Source organism: Phyllobates terribilis, unplaced genomic scaffold (genome assembly GCF_046119375.1).
Source record: "Phyllobates terribilis strain yellow unplaced genomic scaffold, ASM4611937v1 Scaffold_9__5_contigs__length_417890890, whole genome shotgun sequence".
Taxonomy (NCBI): domain Eukaryota; kingdom Metazoa; phylum Chordata; class Amphibia; order Anura; family Dendrobatidae; genus Phyllobates; species Phyllobates terribilis.
The window spans coordinates 299,932,564-299,955,676 of NW_027362769.1; the positions used below are offsets into that span (position 1 = coordinate 299,932,564).

Below are 23,113 nucleotides of genomic sequence, written 5' to 3' on the forward strand. Positions count from 1 at the left end.
CAGGAGAAATTACCCAATACCATTTGTTGTGCAATTTCTCCTGAGTAAGCTGATACCCCATATGTGGGTAAAAAACACTGTTTGGGCGTACGGCAGGGCTTGGAAGGGAAGGAGTGCCATTTGACTTTTTGAATGTAAAATTTGCTGGAAAAATTAGCAGACGCCATGTCACCTTTGGGGAGCACCTGATGTACCTAAACAGTGGAAATCCCCCACAAGTGACACCATTTTGAAAACTAGACCTCACAGGAAACTTATCTAGATGGGTGGTGAGCACCTTGAACCCCCAGGTGCTTCACAGAAGTTTATAACATTGAGCCGTAAAAATATAATTTTCACATTTTTCCCACAAAAATGTATTTCAGCCCCAAATTTGCATTTTTATAAGAGTAACAGGAGAAATTTCCTCATACCATTTGTTGTGCAATTTCTCCTGAGTAAGCTAATACCCCATATGTGGGGAAAAAACACTGTTTGGGTGCATGGCAGGGCTTGGAAGGGAAGGAGTGCCATTTAACTTTTTGAATGTAAAATTTGCTGGAATAATTAGTGGACGCTATGTTGCGTTTGGAAAGCCCACGATGTGCCTAAACAGTAGAACCCCCCCACAAGTGACAACCATTTTGGAAGCTAGACACCTCAGGGTACTTATCTAGATGTGTGGTGAGCACTTTTAACCCCCAAGTGCTTCACAGAAATTTACAACACTGAGCCGTGAAAATAGAAAAAAAATAAAAAATTCCCACAAGAATGTTTTTTAGCACAAAATTTTGCATTTTCACAAGGGTAACAGGAGAAAATGGACCCCAAAATTTGTTGTGCAATTTATCTTGAGTATGCAGATACCCCATATGAGGTCAAAAACTAAGTGGAGTGGAAAGCTCAGAAGGGAAGAAGCACCATTTTGGAGTTCAGATTTTGTGGTACTGGTTTGAGGGTGCCATGTCACATTGGTAGAACCCCTGAGGTGCCAGATAAGCTGAACCCCCAGTAAGTGACCTCATTTTACAAACTACACCTCTCAATTAATTCATCTAGGGGTGCAGTGATCATATTGACTCCACAGGTGTGTCACATAATTTTATACCATTGGGCAGTGAAGAAAAAGTAATTACCTTTTTACCACAAAAATTTAGTTTTAGCCCCAGTTTTTACATTTTCACACTGGTAAATGGGTAAAAATGGCACAAAAATTGTCCCACAATTTCTGCTGAATGTAGAAATACCCCACATGTGGCTGTACAGTACTGCTTAGCCACATGGCGAGACTCGGGAGGGATGAAGTGTTTTTTGCCTCCTGGAGCGCAGATTTTCCTAGAATAGTTTGCGGACTCCATATACAGAGACCCTACGTGCTAGTAGAGCAGAAAGCAGAATCCCCCTCAAGTGACCCCATTTTGGAAATTATACCCCTTTGTGAATTTATCATTTCATTCTGCCTCTCAGGTCCATGTTTCTACTAAGGGTTCAGTCTCTCTGCCCTTATCCATATGTATATCACTTGACAAATGGTAAGGTTTCAATATTAGAGTTAGGACTGTCCCATAATGGTTGCTGTGACGTGGCAGGATGGCTTTCACATTATTTTGATCAAAATTTATGTTAACTAAATACCCTTTATTATTTAGCATTATTTTTATGCACTGTGCGATTTATCCATTTACTTTTAGGTATTTGTGTATTTTGCTTTTGTCTTTGTTTTTTTTTCTGTCTAATGGCCTTATATGAACATGCATTTATATTTTGCATGCACATCAATTTACGTTTCAGTTCAGACTCCCAGGTTTTTTCTTTGTAGTCTAATGTGCTTTAGTGCATATAAGGGTGTAGCCGCCCTTTGTCTGAGCTGAAAGGTTCATTCTGCCTCTCAGGTCCATGTTTCTACTAAGGGTTCAGTCTCTCTGCCCTTATCCATATGTATGTCACTTGACAAATGGTAAGGTTTTAATATTAGAGTTAGGACAGTCCCATAAGGGTTGCCGTGACGTGGCGATGACTTTCATATTATTTTGATCAAAATTTATGTTAACTAAATACCCTTTATTATTTAGTATTATTTTTATGCACTGTGCGATTTGTCCATTTACTTTTAGATATTTGTGTATTTTGCTTTTGTCTTTGTTTTTTTTCCCCTTAGTGAATTTATCTACAGATGTAGTGCAGATTTTGACTCCATGGGTGTTTTCCAGAAACAAGCAGCAGTGGATGTTGCTAAGTGAAGACTGCAAACTGCCGTTGTAGTGACCAGTACGCTGTTGTGACCAGTACGTTGTAGTGACCAGTACATTATGCCCAGCTCTTCTGTAGACATGCACCCATAAATTAGGCAGGCTCTCATTGCTACAGGAATGCCAAACATGTGGACATTAACTGCGGTTTAGACACACACTGGAGCGCAGAATGGAGGAGGACATTTGGATTTGGGAGCCCAGAATTCGCTGGATTTCTTTTGGAGGGCGAGGCACCATTTAGTTTTTCCAGAGCCTTTGTGCTACCAGTAATGTGGAAGCCCCTATATTATTGTTAACAGATGACGGACCAGAGTGGGGGCTTTTTTTGTGAATGGAGTTGAAGCTTTTACTTGGAACATTTTACATAACCTTTTGGATCACGTTTTTCCTGCGCTCTACGCTGAGCATTTATATCGGGGTTTTCATCTAAATCTCCGAGTGATGTGATTTAGATTAAATCCCCAAGGGATCCATTCACTATAATGAGGCAGCAGAGTTAGTCTGGACTCCGTCTTGCCTCTGTTCAGCGTCATCCTTGTTTTCAGAAGTGCACAGAACTGTGTCTGACGGCACTTTTATGCACGCCTAATAAAAAGACGGACACCGTGGGATCATAGGCTAGACGGCGTCCACAGTGTCTCCATCTGTCTCATTACAGGGAATCTTCCACTGGGGGTCCCATCGGAATCACATATTTCAGAGATTTACATGGAAACCCCGGTGTAAGCACTCAGCGCAGAGCGCCGGATAAATGTGAGCCGAGCCTTACTGCAATCTTTGGGAGGCACAAAGAACCAATCAACAGCATGTGAAGAATTGGTTTTATATTTTTTTTTATGCCTTTCCTCATGCTTTATAAGTGATTAGACAACTTTATTCTTCGGGTCGGTGCTATTACAGCGATACCAGATTTATATAGAGTTTTTATGATTGTCTGCTGTCACACACTAAAAGTCCCTTTTTATTGTAAAAACAAGTTTTTGCATCGCCATATTTTGAGGGCTATAATTTTTCTATATTTTGGCCGACAGAGTCATGTAAGGGCTTGTTTTTTGTGGGACGATTTGACGTATTTATTGGTACCATTTTCGAGCACATGACATTTTTTGATCGCTTTCTATTCCGTTTTTTGGGAGGCAGAATGAACAAAATCCTGCAATTGAGGAATTGTTTTTTGGGGATTTTTTTATGCCGTTCCGCGTGTGGTAAAATTGATAAGGCAGATTTATTCTTCGAGTCAGTGCGATTACACCGATACCACATTTATATAGTTGTTTTATGCTTTCGCGCTTTTACACAATAAAAACTATTTTATAGAAAAAATAATTATTTTGCCATTGCTTTATTCTGAGAGCTGTAACTTTTTTCTTTTTCTGCTGACAGAGCTGTATGGCGGCTTGTTTTTTGCGGGAAAAGGTGACGTTTTCAGTGGTACCATATTTATTTACAGGCATCTTTTTGATCGCTTTTTATCCCACTTTTTGTTTGGCGGTATGATGATAAAGCTCTTTTTTGCCTTGTTTTTTACTTTTTTTTTATGGTGTTCACTGAAGGGGTTAACTAGTGGGATAGTTTTATAGGTCAGGTCGTTACACACGCGGCAATACCAAATATGTGTACTTTTATTGTTTTTGTTTTTTTTACACAGATAAATATATTTATTGGATTCATATTATTTCTATTTTTTTTCTTTATGTTGTGATTTAAAAAAAATATATTTTTATTAAATGTTTTATTACTTTTTTACATTGTCCCAGGGTGGGACATCATTATCAAACTTTCAGATCACATCGAGTTGTGTTGATGGGATAGCAGAGGGAGCCCACTGCCTCTGCGACGCCCTGCGATGTCGCTGTCACTATTCACAGCGGCATCAGAGGAGTTAAACGACCACGATTGGTGCTAACATCGATTGTGGGCGGTGCTGCGGGGTGTCAGCTCTCACACAGAGCTGACACCCGCATGTGATTGCGGTGGCGCTCAGCGTGAGCCCGCCCTATCACTGTGCTTTACATGTACTGCTCTTTGCAGGAAAGCAACTCCCGCAGAGCAGTACATGTATGGCGCATGTCGGGAAGGGGTTAAGGGCGGAAAAAAATCAAAAGCTGAAAATTGCGATATTTTCAAATTTTTTTGCCACATTTTTTATATTTTCATAAATAAATGCAAATCAGATCGACCAAAATTTCCCACTACCATGAAGTACAAGATATCACAAAGCAACATTCTCAGAATCACTGGGATATGTTGAAGCATTCCAGAGTTATAACCTCATAAAGTGCAGTGGAAATACTGGGGAGCAAAACAAGCGCAAATAGGGTCTTAACTGATAAACTGAAAAAAAGTGGATATCAGAGTGTATACGCTCATCTGGTGTGATTGCATATATGCAACCATTCAATAGCATAGATCAGCTCCTGCAGGACACAGGTCTTCAGACTGAAAGAAATGTTGTTCTAGGTATAATGTGTATAACCTGCACTGCTGATGGAATTCCAGGAAACGATGTATTCATAAATGGAATTTATTAAAACGGTTACAAGTCAATGCGTTTCGAAGTTATCCTTAGTGTTGAGCCACCCCCGTAGTGTTCGGGTTTGGTTCGGTTCGTCGAACACCGGTATGTTCGTCGAACTGTTCATTGAACACCGTCGAACACCGTTAAAACCAATGGCAGGCAAACAAAAACACATAGAAACACATAGAAACACATAGAAAACACCTTCAAAGGTGTCCAAAACCTGACAAACTGCTCAGAAGACACAACTAACACATGGAAAAGTGACAAGTAAATATAGTCATGCGAAAAGAAAGAGGTGGAGGAGTAAAAGGAGGGGGAGACACAGATATAGGCATGTCATGCCCTTCTAAAGCCAAAAAAGTGAGAAGCCGACACGGCCAGTCCGTTCCTGCCCGTGCGACCTCCGTGTCGCCGGGTTTGTGCCAGAGCTGCGGTGGACCCTGACGGCCAGCCCCCCTCTCCCAATACTGGTGCCTGTCCACTGGTGGGTCGAGCCCCCCGGCGGTGGAGGCAGGTCTATGCTCTGTAATTTAAATTGTCTCTCTAATTTGAATGAGTACACTTTAAATCCTTTTACAAGGATCTATTGGAGGGCAAGTCTGATGCCAGCAGCCGCGTAATTCCAGCTCCAGTAGCGTCCACTAAAGCTGCTGCAGTTAAAAAGCTTTTATAAGGATCGAGCTTGGCGGTCCACTGCAAGGCGTCCTACCGCCAGTCCCAGCCCCTGTGCCTTGGGGTGCCTCCCCCGATGCTCTTCACTGAGTGTCCCGGGGGCCCGAAGCATTTCCTTTGAAAAAATTAAGTGTCCAAACTACAGGTGGTGTAGCTTGCTTAACAGCTGGGATAATCCGCTGACTAGCAGACACTGCTACTAAGCCCAAAGTGTTGCCTGGGATAGATGCAGTTAAAAATTTGTAATTAGATCTACAGGCGGTGGCTACTCCGCTGACTAGCAGACACTGAAGCTTTGCAGCAGACCTCTGATTCCCAGGTTATAGTATGAGTAAACAGCTCTTCAGACTCAACAATCTGTGTTACCCCAAGCCATAGTGTATGTACTTTCTTACGGTTAAAAGGGGGGTAGAGATCCGACCCACCTGGAATTGACGATGCCAACGTCATGTAAAACACAGCAAGGGGACTCCAAAAAGAGTCTCCATTTTTTCAAAAAATTGTGGCACAGACACCACTTAAGTGGCATCAATTGTCCCAGAGTTGCTTAAAATGGTTGGTGAGGTGATTTTCCAAAATCCTAAAGCTTTTAGTCTCCCCAGGATGACACAGATGGGGCAGATGGTGGTTGGACCGGCCCGCTAGGCCGCATTTTAGCACAGTGAGCTTCGCACTGCAACTTATGCTTCATATCCATGTGACGGTTCAAGCATAAAGTACTCAAACTATTGTTTTTTTGGCCTCTACTTAGCTTTTGGTGACAAATGTTACAGATAACATGGGTTGGGTCATCCTTAGACGTCTCAAAAAATGCCCAGGCTATGCAAGGTTTAGAGCCCATGCGACTCTGCTACTAGCAATACTATCAAATGATTGGCTGGGTTAGATGCAGTAAAAAATTCTTATTAGATACACAGGCGGTGCAGCTTGCTTCGCAGCTGGGCTACTCCGCCCGAAGTATTGGTAGAGTCTATACTAAATAAGGAAGGATTCACTGACTGTGGTGGCCCCTCCGCGGGCCGTAGCGATTGGTCATCCACTTTCGCTGCCCCTTACTCAACGAATTCACAAACATCTCCCGTCGGTTTGGAGTCCCATTATGCCCAACCAAAACCATAGGCCCCACAACAAAGATATCATTCTTAGGCATCAAAATCGACACCACAGCAGGGTTGTTCCGCCTCCCATGGGAAAAAATACCAAAACATTACACCTGATCTAGGTTTTTTGCGCAGTATGGAAAGTAACACTACAGCAGATGCAAGTATTACTAGGTCTCCTCGTGTTTGCGAGCCGGGTGATGCCAGTCGGAAGGGTTTTTTCTCTTCATTTATCGCCCGCAACAAAAGGGGCATCTAAACCGAGTCATACAATCAGAATCAGCAGGCAGCTACGGGCGGACTTAGAGGTGTGGAAAACCTTCTTATAATCATTCAACGGTCACACGTTATTTATGTCAGCAGAACAGTCCAACATTGAACTAAGATTATTCACTGGGGCGGCAGAATCAGGCGGATATGCAGCAATACTAAATAACCAATGGTGCACAAGCTTATGGCCTCCGTATTGGGCAGAACAAGTGCTGACAAAAAAGCAGACAGTCCTGGAACTGTTTCCAATAGTGGTAGCAATAGAAATATGGGGCACGCGCCTGGCTAACAAAATGATACGCTTCATAACAAAAAACACCAGCATAGCGCACTTCATTAATAATATGGCATCATCGTCTCTCCCAGTGCTAGGCCTACTACGCCGGCTAGCATTCCTGTGCCTAAAACACAATGTATGGGTCCGCGCTAGCCACGATGCTGAGGGGTCTAACACTGCTGCTAACGCTTTATCACAATTCAATTGGCAGATTTTCACAGAGCTCCTCCACAGCGCCCACCCATCGGGCAACAGTTGCCCAGCCTCCCTATGGTATCTAGTGGCGAATAGTTGATGCCATTAATCAGATCGTCAGTTGCCCCGTCGATGTGGCAAGCATACGGTAGGGCATGGGAAGAGTGGACACGACTAGTAGAAGGCAGACGGGTTGACCAATGTGAACAAGCCAGATTACAAGTCACCATAGAATTTCTCCACCAGCTAATGATGAGGGGCATATCAGGGGCGTCAGCGCAGCGGTGGCTGACCGTAGTAGCATTTCACTTCCAACTACTGAATTGGGGAGATGTGACAAAGAGATTCATCATCAGACAATCCATAAAAGGGTGGAAAAGGGTCAGCCAAGTCAGGAGGGTAGACGTCCCGTCCCGTGTCACTAAAACTGATTTCTCACATCATATCCCTAACACCATTAACATGACACTCACAATTCGAAGCAACACTACTGTCTACTGCATTTGCGATTGCCTTCTTCGGGGCGCTATGCATAAGCGAATTAGTCCCTCAATCCAAAATTACCACCAGTGGAGGCTTATTACACCAGGACGTTGTCATAGCCAATAATGCAATACGTCTACGCATATGTAGCGCCCCGAGGGTTCGGTCGCAACAGAGGTATTGCACCTCAACCAGAGGTGTGATATCCCACTCCCGGGTAAGGATGGTGTGTGGACCGGGACTCAGTTAGCTGCATGCATCACACACACCCCATTTCCGGGGGACAGCTCAACGGTGCTCCCATTAGTACAGTAATGCAGGCACGACAGATCATGTCCCTGGCTGGAGTGGGGAGGGGGGAGGAAAACCCAGTGATGTAGGAGCAGGAGGGGACGGTTTCTGGGCATAGGTAGGAGCCCATTGGTTGCAAGTCACCTGGGCTCATACACACTAGGAGGGAGGTATAAAAGGTGGGCACCATCTTAGTTCAGGGTCATTTCAGTCAGGAGGAGAAGAGAAGAGGAGTTCAGCCAGAGAGGGCTGACAGGGAGCTGTGGCTCAGTCTGGGCCCAGCTCCACGAGACAGGCCATGCGACTCTGCTACTAGCAATACTATCAAATGATTGGCTGGGTTAGATGCAGTAAAAAATTCTTATTAGATACACAGGCGGTGCAGCTTGCTTCGCAGCTGGGCTACTCCGCCCGAAGTATTGGTAGACTCTATACTAAATAAGGAAGGATTCACTGACTGTGGTGGCCCCTCCGCGGGCCGTAGCGATTGGTCATCCACTTTCGCTGCCCCTTACTCAACGAATTCACAAACATCTCCCGTCGGTTTGGAGTCCCATTATGCCCAACCAAAACCATAGGCCCCACAACAAAGATATCATTCTTAGGCATCAAAATCGACACCACAGCAGGGTTGTTCCGCCTCCCATGGGAAAAAATACCAAAACATTACACCTGATCTAGGTTTTTTGCGCAGTATGGAAAGTAACACTACAGCAGATGCAAGTATTACTAGGTCTCCTCGTGTTTGCGAGCCGGGTGATGCCAGTCGGAAGGGTTTTTTCTCTTGATTTATCGCCCGCAACAAAAGGGGCATCTAAACCGAGTCATACAATCAGAATCAGCAGGCAGCTACGGGCGGACTTAGAGGTGTGGAAAACCTTCTTATAATCATTCAACGGTCACACGTTATTTATGTCAGCAGAACAGTCCAACATTGAACTAAGATTATTCACTGGGTCGGCAGAATCAGGTGGATATGCAGCAATACTAAATAACCAATGGTGCACAAGCTTATGGCCTCCGTATTGGGCAGAACAAGTGCTGACAAAAAAGCAGACAGTCCTGGAACTGTTTCCAATAGTGGTAGCAATAGAAATATGGGGCACGTGCCTGGCTAACAAAATCATACGCTTCATAACAAAAAACACCAGCATAGCGCACTTCATTAATAATATGGCATCATCGTCTCTCCCAGTGCTAGGCCTACTACGCCGGCTAGCATTCCTGTGCCTAAAACACAATGTATGGGTCCGCGCTAGCCACGATGCTGAGGGGTCTAACACTGCTGCTAACGCTTTATCACAATTCAATTGGCAGATTTTCACAGAGCTCCTCCACAGCGCCCACCCATCGGGCAACAGTTGCCCAGCCTCCCTATGGTATCTAGTGGCGAATAGTTGATGCCATTAATCAGATCGTCAGTTGCCCCGTCGATGTGGCAAGCATACGGTAGGGCATGGGAAGAGTGGACACGACTAGTAGAAGGCAGACGGGTTGACCAATGTGAACAAGTCACCATAGAATTTCTCCACCAGCTAATGATGAGGGGCATATCAGGGGCGTCAGCGCAGCGGTGGCTGACCGTAGTAGCATTTCACTTCCAACTACTGAATTGGGGAGATGTGACAAAGAGATTCATCATCAGACAATCCATAAAAGGGTGGAAAAGGGTCAGCCAAGTCAGGAGGGTAGACGTCCCGTCCCGTGTCACTAAAACTGATTTCTCACATCATATCCCTAACACCATTAACATGACACTCACAATTCGAAGCAACACTACTGTCTACTGCATTTGCGATTGCCTTCTTCGGGGCGCTATGCATAAGCGAATTAGTCCCTCAATCCAAAATTACCACCAGTGGAGGCTTATTACACCAGGACGTTGTCATAGCCAATAATGCAATACGTCTACGCATATGTAGCGCCCCGAGGGTTCGGTCGCAACAGAGGTATTGCACCTCAACCAGAGGTGTGATATCCCACTCCCGGGTAAGGATGGTGTGTGGACCGGGACTCAGTTAGCTGCATGCATCACACACACCCCATTTCCGGGGGACAGCTCAACGGTGCTCCCATTAGTACAGTAATGCAGGCACGACAGATCATGTCCCTGGCTGGAGTGGGGAGGGGGGGAGGAAAACCCAGTGATGTAGGAGCAGGAGGGGACGGTTTCTGGGCATAGGTAGGAGCCCATTGGTTGCAAGTCACCTGGGCTCATACACACTAGGAGGGAGGTATAAAAGGTGGGCACCATCTTAGTTCTGGGTCATTTCAGTCAGGAGGAGAAGAGAAGAGGAGTTCAGCCAGAGAGGGCTGACAGGGAGCTGTGGCTCAGTCTGGGCCCAGCTCCACGAGACAGGCCTAGGAGGAAGACCAGAGCCAGCAGAAAGGAACAGAAACAGAAAGGAACAGCAAAGAAAGAGAAGTACCCAAAGTGTAGAAGGGCCCAGAGACACGAAAGCAGAAGGAACCCTAAGGACCCAGGAGATTGCGGGTGATGGGTTGGCAGAACAGGGTGCCGGATCCCAAGTTGGTGGAGGCGACTAATCCTTAACCAATGACCGGCGGTCATGACCATTTACTGGTGCGGCCCCTCACTACACCTACTAGAAAGGCACACCACATAGGGTCAGGGAAGTGGACACCCAGTCCTCCCAGGAGAAGACCCGAGGCAGCTGGACAGAAGTAGTGTCACTGGTGGGGCACGGCTGACGAAAGGATAGAAGGGAGTCGTGTGCCACACTCCGGAATTACCTGGGGGTTGACCGAGCCCCCTGCCTGGTGGATGCAGCACAGCTCGGGTGGTCCTACCTGCGCACAAGTGACCTGGATGATAACTGTGAGTAAAGAACTTGAACTGCAATACCTTGTCTCTGTGCTTTCTCACCGCATACAGCACTACTAGTGCTGGGACGCCCGAGCACCATCACTGCCATCATCCACATTCCCTGCCCTGAGGCCATACACTTCCCGTGGGGAGTTATCCCATCTTTAGCTGTGCACACCACACCAGCCTCAGCGGACTGCCTCGCAGCGGCGGTACACCCTGACCGCAATCCACGGGTGGCGTAGTCGGACATTAAACCACAAAAACCCTATAAAGACTGCCACTGGTTTGACCACCCTGAGCCACGGGACCGGGTCGCCGCCACGGAGACTACAACCCCCAGCATCCACAAAAAGGGCCCAGTTCCGGGTTCCCCACGCGGCCCAGGGGGCGCGTCACATACGCAAATCGAAAACGGTTCCAGCGGGCAGGGGCACTTGGGTACTTCTACAACCCATAAACGGTACGCTGAGTCAGGTAACAATAGTAAAAACATATATAACCATCAGATCACAAAGTAATTTCTTCCTATCACACATTGATGGAACGCCTTTATCAAGATACCAGTTCCAAGCTATATTTAATAAATGCCTAACATCGGCAGGAAACCACCCCAAAGATTATGGGACACACTCATTCCGCATAGGCGCGGCCATGGAAGCAGCAAGAGCAGGACTGTCAGAAACGGAAGTTCAGGGGATAGGGAGATGGTGATCCACGTGTTTGGCGAGATACATAAGACCGGACTTGTTATCCTAACGTGGTTTGTTTCTTTTACAGGTGACGCTAAGCCAACAGTGTGGGTGATAGGTCACTCGTATATATATTGGGCAGAAAAAAGGGCAAAAGTCCGCCCAGGCGGGAGGAAATTTGAGTTTCATAACACATATTTCAACTGGAGAGGTATTAGAGGCCTGCAATGGCCACAGGTACTAATGGAGGTAATCAAGGTAGGGAGAGAGGCAAGAGGTCCGGTCATCTTAGTTATACAGGCCGGGGGAAATGACATAGGTTATCACAAGAGCGCATAACTAATGGCAATAATGAAACTAGACACTGAGCGCTTCAGAGAATTTTTCACAAAAATAACTATAGTATGGTCAGAGATTGTGCCGAGAGTGGTATGGCAAGGTGCCCGAGACATCACGGGCATTGAACGGACAAGGCGGCTAATAAATATTTGGATGGCAAAATTTATAAGAGACAGAGGCGGTGTAGTGATACGATACCGACAACTGGAAGGAGATAAAGCAGGCCTCATACGGCCCGACGGTGTTCACTTAATGGATATCGGACTGGACATATTCCTGTCAGGACTCCAGGACGGAGTGGAACAAGCGTTAAGAGTGATGGATGGGGGTCAGAGTCCTGCATACGAGTACGCAGGATCCTCCGTGTCCTGGAAATAGAAAGGACATGTTGGAGAGTTACACTTGTTGGCCAACTTGCCGGTGTGGAGACACAGGGCATGCTGCAACAAGCTGAATTATTTTAGAAATAAAATGCCTTTCTAATGTCATGAGTATAAACAGTTAATAAAGCTGTGACCGATCCTCACCCATCCAGTTGTAAGAGTTACATGATTGTATTGTCAATGAAAGGGGGGCGGTAGGGGGGCTGAGCGTCTGGGTTTGGTTGGGGGTCCCCACAGTCTGCCTAGGCTAGATGCAGTTAAAAATTATTATTAGATACACAGGCTGTGCAGCTTGCTTCACAGCTGGGCTACTACACTGACTAGCAGACACTGAAGCTTTGGAGCAGACCTCTGAGGAAACAGCTCTTCAGACTCAACCATCTGTGTTACCCCAAGACATAGTGTATGTAGTTTCTTATGGTTAAAAGTGTGGGGGGGGAAAGACCCAACCCACCTGTAATTTACGATGCCAACATCACGTAAAACACAGCAAGGGGACTCCAAAAAGAGTCTCCATTTTTTCCAAAAATTTGTGGCACAGACACCACTTAAGTGGCATCAATTGCCCCGGAGTTGCTTAAAACGGTTGGTGAGGTGATTTTACCAAATCCTCAAGCTTTTACTCTCCCCAGGATGACACAGGGGTAGAAAAGTCCTTGCGGATCCATGATTTGTTCATCTTTATGAACGTGAGTCTGTCTACATTCTCAGTGGACAGCCGCGTGCGCTTATCTGTCAGCACACCACCAGCAGCGCTGAACACACGTTCAGAGAGAACGCTGGCTGCAGGGCACGACAAGATCTCCAAGGCGTGAGTGGCGAGCTCAGGCCATTTTTCCAGATTGGAAGCCCAAAATGAGCAAGGGTCCAGTGACACTGTCATGGCTTCGATGTTCACTTGGAGATACTCCTGTACCATCGTCTCTAGGCGTTGACTATGTGTCAGACTTCTTGTCTCCTGTGGCCTTGCAAAGGATGGGCTAAAAAAGTGGTGAAATGATTGCACAAAATTGCTGTTACCAGCAGATACTGTGTTTCTGTTACGGTTTGAGTGCTGAAGACTCGACAGTCCCACGGTTGGCAAGTTAGAACTGTGAGATGCACTACGTGCACCACTGGTGTTTTGTGGAAAAGCACATGTAAGATTCTGCAACAGTCTCTGCTGATACTCCTGCATGCGTGAATCCCTTTCTGTGGCAGGAATTATTTCTGCAAATTTACTTTTGTACTGGGGATCTAAGAGTGTGGCAACTCAGTAGTCAGGATTATTTTGAATTCTGACAATCCGAGGGTCATGTTGCAGGTAGTGCAGCAAGAAGGCACTCATGTGTCTTGCGCATCCAGGAGCACCAAGTCCCTGTTGTGTTGGTGGCGAGGTAAGAATCATGCTTCCTTCCTCTGCCCTCTCCCCCCAACCTCGCACAACAGAAATGTGATCAAGGTCTCCCTCATCTGATGAGTCTTCCATGCCCATCGCCAGTTCGTCCTCCACTTCTTCCTCGGCTCCTGCACCTTCCTCAACAGTTTGGCTGCTACCATGCGCCCTGGTTAATCCCTCTCCCCCACCCTCCCATGCCTGCCGCCTTTGTGCTGCCGACCGTCTGGACCTTGCAGATGTTAGCCCTTCTGCATACAGCTCCTCCTCCTTTACTTCCTCCACCTCCTCTTGTCCCACCACCTGACTCCGAATTCTGTTTAACGTGTGCTCCAGCATGTAAATCACCGGAATAGTCATGCTGATAATGGCATCGACAGCACTAAACATCTTCGTCGCCATTTCAAAACTGTGCAGAAGGGTGCATAGGTCCCTGATCAGCATTGTCACACACGGCCTTCCCTGGTTGCAGGTCCAGTGGAGACAACCATTCATGAAACTGGTTCTCCAGAGCTGACCACAACTCCTCAGCTGTGTGACTCACATTTCCCAGACATTTCAAAGTAAAAACCGCCTGATGACGTTGAGCCCTGCTGCCAGCATAGTAAGGAGGTGTGCAGGATTCCTTCTGCGCAGTTAGAAAGCGGGTGCATTACCAGACAGGCTTTGGGTGCAGGTGGAGACCCGAGAGGAGGTTGAGGAGGCAGAAGCAGTGGAGGAACTTCGAGATAAAGAGGATTGACGCACAACTCGTGGGGACGGCAAGACTTGGACAGCAGCCCCTTGTCCTGCTGTCACCATAGTTACCCAGTGCCCAGTCAGCGACATGTAACACCCCTGTCCATGCCTACATGTCCAAGTGTCTGTGGTGAAATGCACCCTGTCACACACAGAGTTTCTCAAAGAAGCGGTGATGTTGTGTGCGACATGCTGGTGGAGCGCAGGCACACCTTTCTTTGAGAAGTAGTGCCGACTGGGCATCTGGTACTGGGGCACTGCTACGGACATAAGGTCTCGAAAATCCTCTGTGTCCACCAGGCGGAAAGGCAGCATTTCTGTAGCCAAGAGCTTGCAGATGGTGAAATTCAACCTCTTAGCTTTCTCATGGCTAGGAGGAAATGGTCTTTTACTTGTCCACATCTGAGGGACCGAGGGCTGGCTGTTGTGCTTAGACGGGGATGAGTAGGGTGTCCCCGGCAAACTGCCGGTCTGTGAGGAAGATGCAGGTGGACATGTTAGGTTGCCTTGATCCAAAGGTGGTGCTCTCGGTGTCGGGGAGCGCTCAACACCAGCTGGTGTTTCCACTTCCAAATGAAATGATGACCTGCCAATCACACTGGCTGTTGCGGGTAAAGAGGTGGCAGGTCTGCGTCCAAAAATATGTGTGACTGCTGTCCCCCCCGTCACAGAGGATGAAGAGGCCGCGGATGCACAAGATGGGGCAGACGGTGGTTGGCCCGGCCCGCTAGGCCGCATTGTAGCACAGTGAGCTTCCCACTGCAACTTATGCTTCATATCCATGTGACGGTTCATGCATGAAGTACTCAAACTATGGATTTTTTGGCCTCTACTTAGCTTTTGGTGACAAATGTTACAGATAACACGAGTTGGGTCATCCTTATCGATCTGAAAAAATGCCCAGGCTATGCAAGGCTTAGAGCCCATGCGACCTGAAGAGCCACCACGACTTGTGGTCAGAGGCACAGTTGTGTTTGAGGATGCAGTTGTTGACGTGCTTCCAGTACTACGTCTCTGTCTAGGAAGGCGCAACCTAACCTCGTCGTCACTAGCATCCTCCTCCACCTCCTCTGCTGACCTTATCGACTGGCTGACTGTGGGTTGACAGTAAGTGGGATCTCCAACCTCGTCATCATCACCCTGTGTGTTCTCACACCCGTCGTCCTCAGAGCCAACCTCTTCCTGCCCTGACTGAAAACTCAAGTTGTCGCTCCAATCAGGTATTTGAGTCTCATCATCGTCTTCATCATTGTCTCCACCAACAGGAGTTACAGTTTGGGAATGAGGGTCTACATTATGCTCAGAACCTTCTTCATCTGGTCCTGGATCCGACTCATAAAGATTCTGGGCATCAGTGCAGATCATTTCCTCGTCTGGATTAACAGAAGCTCTGGAGCAGACCTCTAATTCCCAGGCTATAGTATGAGTAAACAGCTCTGCAGACTCAACCATCTGTGCTACCCCATACTCAGATGGGCAGCTGGAGACTTGGGAGCTGTGAGGAAGCAAGTGCGATTGGGGTGACACCTCTGAGGACTGGAGTATTTGTGATGTTGAAGTTGAGGTGGAGGAGAGCCCACTTAAAGGAGCACTTGATATCCGTTGAAGCACCTGCTGTTTTTGTGCCTCATCTGGATTTTGTAGCGATGGGCGTGGCCGTAAGAAAGGGATCGGATCACATTGTCCACGAAAAGAAGTAGACATCTTAGTTTGGCTGAAGATGGTCTTTCTTCTGCAGATGTTACTGTTGCTTTAACACCTACCCCACAGACACAACCTTTTTTTCCCTTCCCAACACGCCTATTCCCCTTTCCACCAGCAGCAGGCTTTTTGCCACTCATTTTGGTGGTTAACTAATTGACAACTCTGTAGTTGTTTGCACAAAAAACGATGGATGAAAACCGAGCAGAGCTAAGTGGCCAAACTGTGGTACTAGCCCAAAAGGATTGGCTGGGTTAGAAGCAGTAAAACAATTTTATTACATACACAGGTGGTGGAGCTTGGTATAGATGGCCTAATAGAATGAGTACCACACACTGCTACAGGCCCAAAATTATTTTCCGGGCTAGATGCAGCTAAAAATTATTATTAATTTCAAAGCTGGTGGAGCTTGGTATAGATGGCCTAATACAATGAGTACCACACACTGCTACTATGCCCAAAATTATTTTCCGGGCTAGATGCAGCTAAAAATGATTATTGATTTCAAAGCTGGTGGAGCTTGGTATAGATGGCCTAATACAATGAGTACCACACACTGCTACTATGCCCAAAATTATTTTCCGGGCTAGATGCAGCTAAAAATTATTATTAATTTCAAAGCTGGTGGAGCTTAGTATAGATGGCCTAATAGAATGAGTACCACACACTGCTACAGGCCCAACATTATTTTCCGGGCTAGATGCAGCTAAAAATTATTATTAATTTCAAAGCTGGTGGAGCTTGGTATAGATGGCCTAATACAATGAGTACCACACCCTGCTACTATGCCCAAAATTATTTTCCGGGCTAGATGCAGCTAAAAATTATGATTAATTTCAAAGCTGGTGGAGCTTGGTATAGATGGCCTAATACAATGAGTACCACACACTGCTACTATGCCCAAAATTATTTTCCGGGCTAGATGCAGCTAAAAATTATTATTAATTTCAAATCTGGTGGAGCTTGGTATAGATGGCCTAATACAATGAGTACCACACACTGCTACTATGCCCAAAAATATTTTCCGGGCTAGATGCAGCTAAAAATTATTATTAATTTCAAAGCTGGTGGAGCTTGATATAGATGGCCTAATACAATGAGTACCACACACTGCTACTATGCCCAAAATTATTTTCCGGGCTAGATGCAGCTAAAAATTATTATTAATTTCAAAGCTGGTGGAGCTTGGTATAGATGGCCTAATACAATGAGTAACACACACTGCTACTATGCCCAAAATTATTTTCTGGGCTAGATGCAGCTAAAAATTATTATTAATTTCAAAGCTGGTGGAGCTTGGTATAGATGGCCTAATACAATGAGTAACACACACTGCTACTATGCCCAAACGGTTTTACTTGGCTATGTGCAGTAAAAAATTTGTATTACATACACAGGTGGTGTAGCTTGCAACACAGATAGGCTACTCCACTGACTAACACACACTGCTAGAGGCCCAAAAGGATTTGCTTTGCTAGATTTAGCCAAATGCTGTGAAAAACACTTGCACAGCACTAAAACAGACCGGCCTGGCAAAAAGTCCTAGGAAATGCTGTAACCTAGCCCTCAAAAGGGCTGCAATTACAACTAGTCCCTACTTCCAACCTATCTGTCTATTTAAGAGCAAATTTGCTTGCAATTCACACAGTTAGAAAGTATAGCGCCCACAGCAGCAGCGGTGCCGTCTAACACTCAGCTGCAGCAGTGAGAAAATGGTGGCGACGTGGAAAATGGCTGGGTCTTATAGGGCTAGGACATGTGACATACACAGCCAAGGACACATGCCCTTGCTTGTGTGAAAAAAAGCACTTCGCTGCGTGTGTGCGCTGCTGATAGGCTGACAGACTGCACCTCCCCACTGTAAATGCGGGAAAGAGAAAAAAAATGGAGATCTTCATTATTTCAACAGAGATCCATCCCCTGCCCCTCCCACCGCCTACTCTACACTCAAACTGCGTATTAACATTGATTATCAGCATTACTGTGAAAAAATCCAGTTATGATTTTGGAGCACGAACAGTTATCGAACATAACCTCGAACAGCCGAATTTTTTTCAAATTGTTCGTGTTCGTCGAACGGCTCGAACACCGCCCAAAACAGCTCGAATTTGAGATTGGCGAACAGTTCGAGTCGAACACCGCTCATCTCTAGTTATCCTCAACTTCTTCCTCAGGACATAACCTGATTCATGCTATGTTAGACAGTTATATATGCGGTCTTTTAAAAAAAAAAAAAGCCAAACAGGGGCACATGATGTGCAGCGCAGGTTATACACATTATACCTGGAATAACCTCATAAAGTGATGCTGGTCAGAATTGTAAAATTTGGTCTGGTCGGGATGGTGAAAACCGGCCCGGGGATGAAGGGGTTAAAGGAAAATGCTCCTTTTCCCCTCTAAAAGTAGACAGTTTTCATCCTCACTACAAAATCATGTACAATCTTGAAAAATATACAGTACCAGTCAAAAGTTTGGTCACACCTGATCAGTGGTTTTCCTTGTTCATGTTGGAATGTGCACATTGTAGATTCAGACTGAAGGGAGCAAAACCATAAAGAAACTCATATGGTAAAAAGTAATAAAGACACATATATGAACCAAACCAGAATATGTGTTCTTTACTCCTTGTTTCTATATGTGTTCCTTCGTTGTGTTGCTGCCTGCAATTTGAATCTACAATTTGTACATTCCAGTAAGAACAAAGAAACCCTTTGCATGAATGAGGGTGTCCAAACTTTTGACATGCATTGTATATTTTAATCATTTGAAAAAATGTTTGAAAAAAAAAAATTGCAGGGGATCGAAATGTGGACAAAAGTGGCCAACAAATTCATACAAATTACATCACAAAAGTGATGTAAATTGTGATAGAGATGTGCTCCAGCCTCCAGGCCCATGGACGCACACCTTTTTATGAATTTTGCACATCTGACTCCATTACACCCTTCATGAAGGCTAGGAAACAAAATTTCAGTATAACCAGTGAAACTACCCTGTGAGTTAAAAGGAAAAATCTGCAGTGATCATACTGCTGTGAGGAGACTGAAAAGTGATTATTGAGAATAGACTGGATGGATTATCAAAGGTGTCGGAGTCTGAGGCACCTTATATAATGTTTAGATGTTAAGTAAAATTTCCACCTGTCCTATCGGCTCGTAGAACGGAGAATATCCCCATCTGTTCTGCTGTTGTAAGGAACCTAAGCGAAAGCCCTATTTTCACAACTCCTAAATAGTTCAGTAATGTCTCAACTTTAAGTTACCAAAAACACTCATTTTTTTCTGTTCATCCTCCATTGAAACTGAACCTTCATGAATATATTTGGCTAAAAGAAGCACTTAATACCTTGGGATGTTTCAGAAGCAGATCTGCAGCTTCTTCAAAATATTCCAGCTGTAGTTTTTCAAACGATCGCGGTAAATCAGAATATCCATAATATGCCAGAGCGAGCACCACAAATCCATGACTGGCAAGGAGACTAGCTCTGTATTCTGCAAGGCCTCCAGCTCCACCAAACAGGTCAATGATGCCGGGGAATGTTCCTTTGCCTATTACAGTATTAAATACAAGAACATCATTCTTACATGAACAGAACTAAAGTATCTTTACTAATGCAAGAAAGTAAAATCATCGGATGCCAAACATTAAAATCGATTTAAAAAATTGAGCAGATAAACTTGGTTTATAAAAATAAAGTGAGTTGTGCATATTTTGTTTGCCTTGTGCATTTATAACTCATAAATTTGTGTTAGAAAATGGAAACATTGGGCTCAATTCATTAAGACCGGCGATGTTCACGTCGACTTTTGATGGGGAGGCATGTTGGAGTCAGACGCCCCTGATTCATGAAGAGGTGCACGCTACTTCATGAATTTGGAGCATCTGACGAGTGGTGAAATCTTACTCCAGTCAGGTACTGGAGAGACATTTCAGGCATACGGAATGCCACTGCTCGTCATGTATTAAATTAGCTGTGACGTCATACCCCCGCCACGCCCCCATAAAGACACAACTTCGCCCATTTTTGGCAGAGCTAGGAGAAATCGGTGTTAAGACACCAAAAGTTCAAAATTTAGGCACAACTCTGAGTTGCATCTAAATTTTGTAGCTTTTCAAAGCCAGAATTCTTGAGTGAAAGCTTTAATGAATGGGGCCCATTGTTTACATTCTGAAGATGAGAACCTGTACATGTCCTGCTACTCTAGGGTGCAATTCAGATGTCAGTGTTTTGCATACAAGTGCTATCCATGTTTTTCATGGATAGAACTTGTACCTATAATAGTGAATGGTGCCGTTCACATGTCCATGATTTTTCACGGATCAAGTGGTCTTCGCAAACCTGTTGAGAAGTGTCTGATCAAAATTGGCAATTCAAGTCTATGGGTTCATGAAAAAAATCGGATAGCACTCAAATGCCATCTGAGTGTGGTCTGATTTTCACAGACTGCAAGACAGAATGTGTAGAAACTTTTTTTTCCCACATCAGAAAAACTGATAAAAATTGGACCAAACTCTGATAAAACTCAGATAACTCTGATGAAAATCTGATCACTGATCAAATTTGGTCTGTTTTTCTTAAATACGATATATACCTGGAAGGGGCCCAGTGTTAGAATCTATGTTGTTTTACTATTGGCCATCTTGCTGTGGTTTGCTGGCTTCTAGTCTTTTCCTCTGGTGCTGGGTGTCTTGGTCACGTGATCTCTTCACTCTTTAGTACTCAGCACCTGTCTCCCATTCCCCGCTGCACATCAGTGTTTTCGCTTGTGCTCTGGCTAAGTTGCCTTGTTAGTTCTTTGTGCTTAGGACAATTGATATCCTGGGACTTCTTGTTCCATCAGTTTTGTTTCCTTTTATCTTCGTTTCTGCAACTCACTTTTCTTTTAGGAAGTCTCCTGTTTTTGCTCCCAGTCCTTAGATCTTTTAGGGACACCCTTTCCCCTTCCTTCAGGTCTTCGTTTGAGTTCAGTGCAGGAGTTTCGGTGGGGCTATTCACAAGGAATAGGGCACCCACCCCAGCGTAGTGTTAAGCTGAGTCTCAGTGCAGGGACAGCTTTTCCCTCCTTTTCCTTAGTTCTAAGTTGCAGAACTTAACACCCAGAATGGGGGACATATATACCTGGAAGAGGCCCAGGATGTGGGACAGTAGTACAGGGTGGGGGACATTACTACATAATGAAGGGGGTGAAGACATATGTCTTTAAGGGATTTAGAATGCCACAAGGGCCCATACATCTGACCAACATGTCGGGGGGCCCAGGTCCCAATTATGCATCAGTGCTAGTTACTCCACTAGTTAAATGTGTTGTTGAGAATTAGAAAAACATAGTTGTTTTCCTCCACAAACTTTGCATCATCTCTGTACAGGTTATGTGTGATATTACAGCTCATCCCTATTCAATTAATAAGAGATAAGCGGCAATATCAGGTACAACCAATAGACAGGACTGAGTGATGATGTTTCTGGAAGAAAGCTGTCAGTCTTTGTAGTCCTAAAAAAAAAACCCTCTGGGATCTACTAATTTAAAAGGGATGTCCACATCTGGGAAAAAAAAAATTCTTGCTTACTTAACTGCATTTATTTAGAGTTAAAATCATTATTTCTATTGGGGTTCATTAAAAATATTGCACATTTTGGCTTTTAAAGGCTCTTTGTTTCTCTGCACACTCAACTTTTGATGTGGTCATAAATCAGCTGAAAAGAGCTCAGAAAAAGGCTGGAGTTACACAAACATATATTCAGGTCAGTTATGCAAATCGGGTCGGCCATGGAAAAAAGAGAACATGAGCATGTTCCCATAAAAAAAATTCGTCCAAGAGCGATCCAATGTTTTGTCGGATGGCACTCGGACCGAGAATACGGCCAAGTGCACAAGCCCAGAGACAAATAAGAGTTAGAAACTTTCCTATTGGACTGTGACTTCACTGACAGATGCTCATTTAACCCATGCAACAGCCACCAACAGCCAGTGTAACACACAGGCTATTGAAGGCAGAGGAAGGAAAAAAAAAAAATGGCCCCAAAAGTGGACAATTTGTGAAGTCTAAAGCTTAACACATATCAATATCAATGGCATTATATTTACTATCCTATATTATACTATAGGAGATAAGAAGCCATTAAGCATGAGTAATTAGCAGTGAGAGAAAACATGGAAAGGAATTGAATCACTTTATATGTAAAAATATAGCGCAGCTTTTACATTACCTGTAGGGCAAAATAAAGCGCCTCTAACCTTCCCTTCTTGGATAACTGTTCTTTGTATTCCCGGAGCCATATGCCATCTCGTACATGTCTTGGATAGAGTAGGCTCGGGATCAGCATAAAGTCCTAATGCCAAACTATCGATCAGATCCACTGTGTATTGGAATGGGCAATTTTCAACATCTTTTTTCATAGGAGTTTGAAATGGTTTTAAAGGTTTCAATGACCACACTAGACCCATGGGATGTATGCCTTGGTAGGTTCCGCCAACTGCAGGCGTTTTATCCAAGCTTACTTCTCCTAGATTGTCAGCTTCATAGAACGCCCGTGACTGAAAGAGCTCACCCTTGTCATCCTTGAGTGTTAATCGAATAGTCACTTTTTGGGAAGGTTGGAGTCCAGTCACCTTAATAAGCATAGGTTCATCAGTCAAACCTTTCTCAGGAACAACAGTAAGGTTGGCCATTTTTGGAAGATAAAAATATTGCAGATAAAACCTTTAAAAAAAAGACACAAAAAGTGAAGTATTTCCAGATTCTTCAGCCAATAAAGGGATTGTCAACTCATTATCATACACTTAAATTAGCAAATTCTGATTTAATAGAGAAGAATCTTGTGTTGAGGATCACCATTTATTGGACAAAAGGTAAAAAAAGATCATCTCGAATTCTGGAGGACCTAACTTTAATTATGTAGATGGACAGCCATTAATTTGAATGTAACTTTGATGATGCTTAATTTCTCCTATTTCTAAAGGGAAACTGAACACGTTGCCAGGATTCATCACAGATTACTGCTGCCTGCTTGTGGTCC

The 23,113-nt window shown here is 44.8% G+C and overlaps 1 protein-coding gene across 2 annotated transcripts in view; it reads right to left on the reverse strand.

Annotated features, from left to right (window-relative positions):
- LOC141162131 (acyl-coenzyme A amino acid N-acyltransferase 1-like) overlaps positions 1-23,113 on the reverse strand; it is a 73,206-nt gene that overhangs the window by 14,423 nt on the left and 35,670 nt on the right. For both annotated transcript variants that reach the window (XM_073647896.1, XM_073647897.1), the window contains exons 2-3: positions 22,304-22,797; positions 19,441-19,643 (exon numbers count right to left, since the gene is read on the reverse strand). In XM_073647896.1, the coding sequence (XP_073503997.1) occupies positions 19,441-19,643; positions 22,304-22,766 (666 nt within the window). In that variant the 5' untranslated portion in view covers positions 22,767-22,797. The remainder of the gene's footprint in view (positions 1-19,440; positions 19,644-22,303; positions 22,798-23,113) is intronic.